At 37.1% G+C, this 10027-nt stretch overlaps 1 protein-coding gene across 1 annotated transcript in view; it reads right to left on the bottom strand.

The window, feature by feature from the left end:
* Nucleotides 1–9556, bottom strand: part of elmo3 (engulfment and cell motility 3) — a 34392-nt gene extending 24836 nt beyond the window's left edge. Inside the window, exons 1-2 of the mRNA XM_030137266.1 lie at nucleotides 9316–9556; nucleotides 2722–2826 (exon numbers count right to left, since the gene is read on the bottom strand). Coding sequence (XP_029993126.1) covers nucleotides 2722–2799 — 78 coding nt within the window. The 5' untranslated portion in view covers nucleotides 2800–2826; nucleotides 9316–9556. The remainder of the gene's footprint in view (nucleotides 1–2721; nucleotides 2827–9315) is intronic.
* Between the last annotated feature and the right edge of the window lie 471 nt (nucleotides 9557–10027).

Here is a 10027-nt window from a genome sequence, read left to right on the forward strand (position 1 = left end):
TGTTGATGTTCACTTTCGCTTGATTTGACCCCCCCAGTCAATTCATATTTTCACCAGACTTGGGGGGGGGGGGCACATGCTGCAGCAGCTGAATTTAAATTAAACTGGTTAGGGAAGTGTGGATTTACACCTTTTGTTGGCACACGCCACCATAACCAAAACGTTTCACAATCCTCCTTTCAGTTTCCCGTTTTAGCTCTGATAATGGTAGAGTGCAGCTGGCTCTTGAACCAAATTTAACAGTAATGCGACCAAAATCGAATGTGCTTTCACATTTTTCTGCAGAAGCCTTCCACTCTAAATGTGGTTTCATATGTGAGATATCACCTGAAAAACACACAAGCGCAGTGTAAAATCTCCATAAACCTGCATGTGTAATAAAACACACATTTTCTTTGTTATTGTAAGATGAATTCATGACATAAGCACATGAAAAATCATTTATATATTCTGTGTATTCACAATCTGCATGCTAACATTTGACCAATCAGATTGAATCCTGGGTACATGTATGTTCCATATGTCCAAACCATGAAGCAAATTAGATGAAGCCCTTGCTGACCATCACCTACCCTTAGATTATTTAGTGTCAATATGATAGTGAATGCAAGGTAAGTATGTTTATTTATTAGTCACATCATCACTGAAATACTAAGTAACGTTATTGCCCATTACTAATTATTGTGCCGGGCTAATAATGTTTAAATTACTGAATTAACTCTAACCAGTATACTGTATGGTGTGATTATCTGCTGTCATGGTTCAATGGCTCACATGGCTGACAAACCTTTCTGACTTTATGTTAGTCTTTTAGGTGTTGTTGGCTTTCAGACTGGGTGTTGCTTCCTCCTTTCAAACATGCATGTCTAACTGTTGGGGAAGCAAAAATATATGGTGCATTTTGGGAAGACTTCATTTGCTCTAGTTCAGGTTTAATCATTTATATGTAATGACCAATATTTGTATCTGGCAGTGACTCCATGCAAGTAAAGATGCAGACAGTCCCTGAGACTCAGGTTTATAGTAATAGACTATAGTATAGATGAACGAATGCATATACAGTTGTGCGCATAAGTTTACATACCCTAGCAGAATTTGTGATTTTTTTGCCATTTTTCAGAGAATATGAATGATAATACAAAAACTTTTCTTCCACTCGTGGCTAGTGGTTGGGTGAAGCCATTTATTAACAAAGAAATGTGTTTGCTCTTTTAAATCATACTGACAACAGAAACTATCCAAATGACCCTCATCTAAAGTTGACATACCCTAGTTCTTAATCCTCCATATTGGCCCCTTTAACATCAACAGTCGCTTTTCCATTGACCCTCAAATTGCGCAAATAAACTTGCGCATAAAAATTTACCTAATGGAAAAATGACAATTTCGCCACAAGTCTCTTTTTTCGATTAAAAGTTTTTGCGCTGGCAAGAGGTGGTGTTTCGGGCGTTGTGCAAATGGTATATCATGCAAAACTGCAATGGAAAGACCTTTCACAACTAGAGTCAGTTGAATTAAAAAACTGGATGTTGATGTACGATACAACAAGCGAAGAAGACGAAGAAACATGTCATGGTATGTGTGGACACACCAGGAAACCCACTAATTTTTCAATTTAGTACATGATAGAGGGGTAATATATGATAATAATGAATACATCTATAAATCAACACCATATTTACGTTTGTCACCATGTTTATGGAATGACTTCTTGTGTCATCTTGTAATAAATAAACAAATCATCGCATTTGTGATTTAATGGAAAAACCAACATTACGCACTTCTGTTTTTTCGATATTTTGTAAATATCGGTAAAGTTTTGTGCAGATGTCCAATGGAAAAGCGACCAATGACAGCTTGGAGTCTTTTGTGGTCATTGTGGATGAGGCTCTTTATTTCCTCAGATGGTAAAGCTGCTCATTCTTCTTGGCAAAACACCTTCAGTTCCTTTAAGATTTTGGGTTTTCTTGCATGACCTGCATGTTTGAGACCTCCCCAAAGTGGCTCAATGATTTTGAGGTCAGGAGACTGAGATGGACACTCCTTCACTTTTTTCTGCTGTAGCCAATGACAAGTCGACTTGGCCTTGTGTTTTGGGTCATTGTCATGTTGGAACATCCAACACCTTCCCATGCACATTCTGTCAGGGTTTGCAAACTTATGAGCACAACTGTATGTACAAAGAATAATTTCTGGTTTTAATTAAGGAGCAGGTTGAGGGTGTGGTGGAGATGAATTTTTCACAAATGTGGTCAGAATAATGAATGTAGGCTTGGTTATAAAGTGCACTAATATTGAAGTTGACAAATTAAAGCTGAGAACAACTGGACAAAAAAAGTGCTGGTGACCACTTTGACTTCTGTTCTTGCCTGAACTACATATAGCACAGCTCGATTTGAGTCCATTGTGCTGCTGCTGCATCGGTAGACTCTTTTGAGAACAGACTCATTCAGTCATCCCCTCTTGTCAATGTTACTTAAGCTTTTGTCAAAAAAGTGAAGTATCCCTTTAAGGCTGGACTTCAGGGTCACTGCAGGCATTTGCTCTACATATACCAGTTAAAGGACAGCCCTGAGAGGAAGTGGTGCCTGACAGGGGAAACTACGGTTCTGAAATTCCCACGATAGACACTGGCTGACACTCTGTAAATATTGTAATTGTAAGAGCTGTTTCACCCTTATTTTACAAGCTTATACAGTTGAACTAGAATGTTAAACGTACCTGGTCCAGTTGTATGAGCTGGGGATAGGCCCCAGGCATCTGGATGGCTATCTTCACTATGTCCTTCTGCTGTGGCATATTGGCACCTCTGTACTCCACCACTTGCTGTTTTGGGGAGAAAAAGAGAGAAAGTTTTAGAGAGAGTTTGTTTCTATTCAAAATGGCTTCATGAAAGTAAGGAGAATCTGCATGGCAGATCTGGATATAATAATAAAAAAAAATTGATTTGATGTAGTGATTTATTCCAAACTTGCAATGAAATTTAACTTAAATATGAACACGCAAACATAAATAATAAAACAAATATCAACAATTATAACAATCTTAGACAGAGGAACAGCACAATAGTTCCATTTACATGCCCGAAAAGGGGTGGGAAGAAGGGTGACTTATTTCATCCCACCCCCTCTCCATAAAATATGATTAATACTATATATATATATATATATATATCCCTCTTCCTTTTACATTACTCGTTTACGTTTATATATCTATTCTCACACACGCTTACTCATCCATATACACATATATACGTTTATACATATACCCACACACATAATCTTTTACCTGTGTTTCTTAATTGTGCTGGCGAATAAATAAATAATAAATTACTCAAAGAAAGAAATATATACACAAACAACATCAATAAATGTCTTTTTTGTTGATTTCACCTGGACCCTACTGCAGGGTCAAACTGTTTGGGAGACTGAATGACACCATGACTCATAATGGTCAACTGTCATTTTTAATATGAAGTACACTATGTTCCTCTTTCACTACATATTTATGGTGAGTTGAGTAAAACTGAGAGGGCAAAATGACAACTGTACACACGCTATGGATAGTTCACTTTTTCTCATGTCCTTCACTACTCCCAAACACCCACACACACACTACACATTTCCTCCTCAGCCTTCAGACAGCATTCCCAGAGGATACAGAAGAAGCTGTTGTGTTTCCAACCCTTCCCCCCTTCCTCGTGCTCCTCCTTTCCTCCATCAATCCCAGCAGCACATGGAAACAATACAGCTGGATATAAATTCTCCAATATATTCATGAGCTCACGATGAAAGGAGGAGGTTGAGCTGGTGCTGGCTTGTGTTTGGTGTGATTAATAGCCCACGCCCTCTGCATGATCTCTCGGACAACTCGCATACCATCTCTCCACTCTCTAACTTTATTGGTTGTTTCAAAGCAAGACTGCTGTGAAAACAAGCACACGCTTTCATTTTTTTTTTTTTTTTACTGCAATGGCCCTGAGGTGGTGTCTTCCCTGACAAAGAATAGAAACCAAGGAAATCACAAGAGACTTAATCGTGGTACAATTGGTGCTGGTGGGGTCAACTTTCCTCCAACAAATAATGCCAGTTTGCAACCTTAATCTTAAAGAGATTGTTCTGAAACAGCTTATGAGTCAGCAAATTCAAGGGAATACTCCGGCTAATGGCATGTCATGACTCTGCAACAATTAAAAAAAAAAAAAAAAACTGCTTGTGGGTTTTAAGCTGCTAGTTTAACTGAGTTGGATAATGACGAATGTGAAACTGAGTCCATGTCTCAAATTATTACTTTGGCTGCTGCACCACGAAACACAAGATTTTATGAAGTAACTTGTATACAGTAAAAACAGTTTCTACACAAACAGTGCCTTAGGGTGTTGTTTGTGACACCTCACTGAGAATGACAGAATTATCCTGTTCTACCAAAGCCCAAGCTTAAGATAAGACTTCACGAGTGACTAAAACTAGGTGTGTAGCCTGTTTATTGATATAGTTGATGGAGAGTTCTCTTGCTAGTCTGCCTCTTGTTTCCTCCTGATTTCTCCACTTAATCTTTTTTCAAAACGATGTGGCTATTTTTTCTACATCTTTTTTTTTTTGTGCCATTACATTATTTCCTGAATTATCTCATTTAAATATCTTTAATAAGGGCTGAGTGATATTGCCAAATATGTTATCATTATGAAGAATTCTTTTATCAGTTGATATCAATATTTATCATAATAAATGTGAAATCATGATTTTCTTGGCATTTTAAAGGTCGATTTATCCTAAGTGAAAGTCTGAAAGAAACCAGATGGCAATTTGTGGTTTTAAACTATTCTTTATGGCCTGAACATGACTAACACTTGCCAGACATAGGCAAAACAATTAGAATCATAAAATATTCTGACATCTGAGTATGAATGAATAACATTAAAACGAAAAAACTCAGACATTTTGTTTTATTCGACAAGGTGAATTAAAAAAAAAAAAAAGACAAACTATCATAATAAGCATAATTACTGGCTATCATTGTAGTATAATTAAGGATAGTTACTGTGATAATAATAGCACTGTTCTCCAAAGAAATGTAATATAAAAAACACAATAACTGTCACAATGACTTCATCATCCAGCCCAACTTGTCCTTCTTACAGAAAGCAAATGTTTTCTGTTGGGAACAGCGGTTACATCCATGTTGGATATTAATAAGTAGTTAGCAATATTTTTACTGTGAAAATAGTGGTGATTTACTAAGATTTCATTGCAAATCATACTTAAGATACTGAAGAATTAATAGTGTAGTGTAAGAGATAAAATCAGAGAATTGGTTATGTATGCTTTCAGTGATTTGAAGTGGGTGGGGCTTATAAGTCTTGCATTTGATGTCAAAACTCAGAGTAAACAATACAAGCTTAAACTTTGTTGCTATATAGAGGAATTCATGTTATGTCACTGCAGGTATATTCGAACACATTCGCATCCATCAGTGTGGCCAAGTAGGCAAAGAATTTTCCTTTTTATTCCACTCAGCTGTTGTCAAATCTGAATTCTTACAGAAAACAGAACAAGAGATGTGATAACTGAATGAAGTTATTGCAATCATAGCTTCTTGCCTCTTTATTCCACTCATTGCAGGACATCCTCAGTATCAGAATGAGTAATTTGAATGCATTTGTGTTACCTGAACTAAAGACATGTCAACTCCTGCAGGTGAGTCTGTCCACTGCATATTATCTTTCTTAGAGGCTCACACCCACTAGAGAAGAATTGGATCAAACTACAGAAACTCCTGGGCTGATGACAGAGCACTGCTAGCCTGTGTTCATCACGACCTGCCCATACATGCTGCAGGCCTGGCTGTGTTAACACCGCAAATCGCTAACTCTGCCTGACATTCTCACTTCATTAAACGAAGTGACGGATAAACTTAATTCTAGTGCTCTGAACCTTGGCTTAGTCCCTCTTCTGCAAAACAAAAACAAGCTTAGCAACTGTTTTACCCTTGAGTCATCAGAAGTGTTTAATGACATTACTGCTGGTAACAACCTAATGAAAAGGTACTACTGAGAAAACAAATAGTGTTAAAACTTTTACTGGTTAAGTTTTCCTTTAGAAACAAGTTGATGTCTCTTTCCAAGATGAAAAAAAAACAAAACACTAAACCCATTCTTGCACATTTACAGTATCATCAAACAAGCCCTGAGTGTGTTTGAGCTTCCACAGAATGTGTTTAGGGTTTCCTTTATTTTTTAAAGTATCACAGCAGAGCAGAAAAGTGGTTTTCAATTGAGTCTGCACAGTGATTATGAAGCATGTTGTCACTCACTGTCTGTACCTGTCTGTGCCTGTTTGAGACGCCCCCTAAATTAAGTAAGAGGAATCTTAGGTTGCAAGTGCATGCATATCTCTGCATTTTAACACTGAAGTGAAGGTGAAGAGTAGAGTAAGACTGATTAACATTATGAAAAACTATCAAATTAATCAATCAACTTCAATATAGTTATATGTTAATGCATTATCTGGTCACATTAAACTCCAGTATATTTATCTTTTACTCTGTTTTCATAGTTAAAACACAGATTAGCTCAGCAGTGTCAGACTCATTTGAGTTCAGGTATGGAGGATGATCTCAAGTGACTCAGACCAGCAAATTAACATAATTAACATAATAACCTATGAATAATGTCAACTCCAAACTTTTCTCTATGTTTTAAAATGAAAAAAGTAAAATTGCATTATGAAAAAGGTTTACATCTACAAAGTATCCCTTAAAAAAATGTGAATAACAAGGTGAAATTTCTTAACAAAAATAAGCATAATCTTAACAATATTAGGTCTCAGTTTATCATTTACACATGTGCATTAAAACTTACAGGTCACAGTGGATCTACAAAGGCACAAAATATTTTGTAATAGGTGGAATATTTTCTTTAGACATTACAGGTTGTTCATATTTGTTCAGGATATTCGCATTCTGTGTGAAAGGATAGGCTAGTGTGTAAATGTAAACTACAGCCCGACCAATTAATCGTCTAGATTATTTAGAGAGTTAGAGGAACAGTAAAGCATGTCAGTTTCACTTTCACTTCTGCTCAGACAGTCAAGCTACCCCAATTATCTTTGTGAGATAAACAAAGATGCTACTGTTAATTCATTTGTCCACCATTATTTAATATAAGACTATTATATCCTTAATATATTAATGTTCTTACTTCATGTATCTGCTAATATATCGGTTATCGGTCACTGGTTTTAGCAGACACCATCATATCACTCCTATCCTCGCATCCCTCCACTGGCTCCCTGTTTGTTTTAGAATTGATTTTAACATTTTACTGATCACTTTTAAAGCTCGAATCGGCCTGGCCCCAAGTTATATAGAAGAAATGCTAGTTGACTACGAGCCAGCACGCAGCCTTAGATCCTCGGGCAGAGGGCTCCTGGCTGTTCCAAAGTCGAGGCTTAAATCAAAAGGTGACCAGGCATTTTCCATCAGGGCCCCTCGACTTTGGAATGGCCTGCCCGAGGAGATAAGGCTTGCGGAATCAGTAACATCTTTTAAATCACTTCTTAAAACACATTTTTATAGACTTGCTTTTATGTGATGTCTGTCCCCTTTTTACCCTTAATTTTAATTTTAATTTTTTAATTTGATCCTGTTTGATAATGAACTTGTTCATACATCTCTCTAATTGTGTTGCTTCTGTTTTAGTGTTTTTACTTGCTTCGTGTATCCTGCTGTTGTGCCCTCTGTCAAAGCACTTTGTAAACTTTGTTTTTAAAGGTGCTATACAAATAAAGTTATTATTATTATTATCGGCCAATATATTGGATATCGACTTTTTTAGTCCCCGATATTGGTATCGGCATTAGCCCCAAAAACCCCATATCGGTTGGGCTCTAATGTAAACATTTTACTGTAATTGTACTTTTTTTACACTAAAAGAAAGAGAAAAATTTGGAGTTGTCAGTATTTATAGGTTATTATGACAGTATTTTACTGGTCCAACCCACTTGAGATCGAATTGGTCTGTATGTGGCCCCTGAACTAAAATGCTTTTAAAAACCTAGATTGTTAATATCTTCTGTGCAATTTTGCATTTCACAACTTTATCCCCATGGGCCAGATTGAACCCTTTGGCATCCCAGCTTTGGCCTGTGGGCTGTATGTTTGACATCCCTGGATAATCAGATCAACTAAATTAGTTTTTTTTTTTTGTTTTTTTGGGGTTTTTTTTAGGAGGGTGTCTAATATTTCAGTGGTTCCAATTTGTTAAGCAATTATCTAAAATTATGTATAAAAAAAAAAAAAGAGTCGCATGCATCACATTATATTTCCTGACACATTTTCAATGCATTTACTCTGATGGAACTAATCAATTTTAACTGCACTAACCGATATTGCAGGTAATGACAATAACTTATTAAAGTACAGTACGTTGCTTTTTCTCAATGACATAAAATTCACAGTATGATTAATACACCCTCCCCACCATTTTCTGAGCACTTTGCTTCATTAAGCTTAAACACACAAGGCCTCAGACCTTTTGTTCAGCAGTAGGTTTAGTGCTGTGTGGCCTTTCTTAGACCCCCTAGACTGACAGACCCCCCCTACCCCCACCCCCCCCTCCCCACTCTGAAGTGTGTGTGTGTGTGTGTGTGTGTGTGTGTGTGTGTGTGTGTGTGTGTGTGTGTGTGTGTGTGTGTGTGTGTGTGTGTGTTGTGGATGTGGAGGTGGAGGTGGTGGTGGTGGGGATCCTCAGCTGCCTGAAATTCCAAACCTGACAGGATACCACATACACACTCCTACACTTTTTCTTCACCAAATGCAAAATACTGAACCTGGACATCCAGAATAGAAAATATTTCAAATTCCCTATAGTATATCTGGCCTATATTATAAACTTTTTGTCCTAAATATATACATAATTTTAATATGAGGGGAAGAACATGACATCATTTTGACACTTGATGGCTTTTAAGCATAAATAACATGTACTATTTCAGCAAAACAGATCTAGTGAAACATTTATGCCTTCAATTACATCTAAATCTGACAGCTATAGTGGAAAAATAAACTGTTAAACTCTTAAAACTTTTTACTGGCTAACTACTTTAGTACAGGCATGTGTTGCTGCAAAAGTGGGCAGCTAGCTTTAAGAATCACTGCAAGCATGAGAACAAATAAAAAAGATAACACTTTAACACTGAGTAACGATGTTAAACTATGTCATATATCGCTCAACCTTTGCGTAAAGAGTGTCGACACATTTGTGTGAGAAATGTGAGTCGGTTGCAGAGGTTTTTTTTTTTTTTTTTCCACTCTTACCTGGTTTGAAAAGACAAGTCGAGGTTTACTGTCCTGCAGCAGATGAGGCGAGAAACATTGGCAGTCAACTGTTTATTTCCTCCAAAACACGGGGTAAAGTCAGTCCCCAGAAATGACTCTGCTTACAGAAACATCTGAAGTACTCGGAAAACAAAAGGAAACTGCCCCTAATAAGTTTTCAGGAGTTTTAGTTGACTTAAAAGTTCCGGGTTGGTTGGAGTCGTTCAGTTGAAAGCTTATGTCAAGGTCGCCATTTTGATCAAGCTAACTTCCGGTTAATGCTTTCAAAATAAATTCATATTCGATATACACCACCTCTGCTGCTTCTGTGATTATTTTATTTCGTTGTATTATACCCTACTAGTTGATGAATATATTGTGCATCGTATATAACTTTTTAGTTGCAGTTTTTAAAAAGTAGAAATTGTGCGCTTTTACTTTGAAATGTATTATTACAGGAAGTGCCGTTGCTGCTTATGTTTAGCCAAATATGAGCGTGATTTACGTTTCCAAGAAGTAGTTCAGGGACTAATCCAAAGTTCCGGGTCAGGTACAGCTGGTCACAGCCGCCCTCTGCCGTTCCTGCTCCCTCCAGGACTGTTATCATATTGTATACCAAGTTAAAACTGCAGAACTTCAAGTTGCACTTTCATGCTTTAGGTGACTACATATGCACCAGTGAGCTCTAGTGGTGGAAATGTACATAACTACA

This window comes from Sphaeramia orbicularis, chromosome 6, assembly GCF_902148855.1.
Source record: "Sphaeramia orbicularis chromosome 6, fSphaOr1.1, whole genome shotgun sequence".
Classification (NCBI taxonomy): Eukaryota; Metazoa; Chordata; class Actinopteri; order Kurtiformes; family Apogonidae; genus Sphaeramia; species Sphaeramia orbicularis.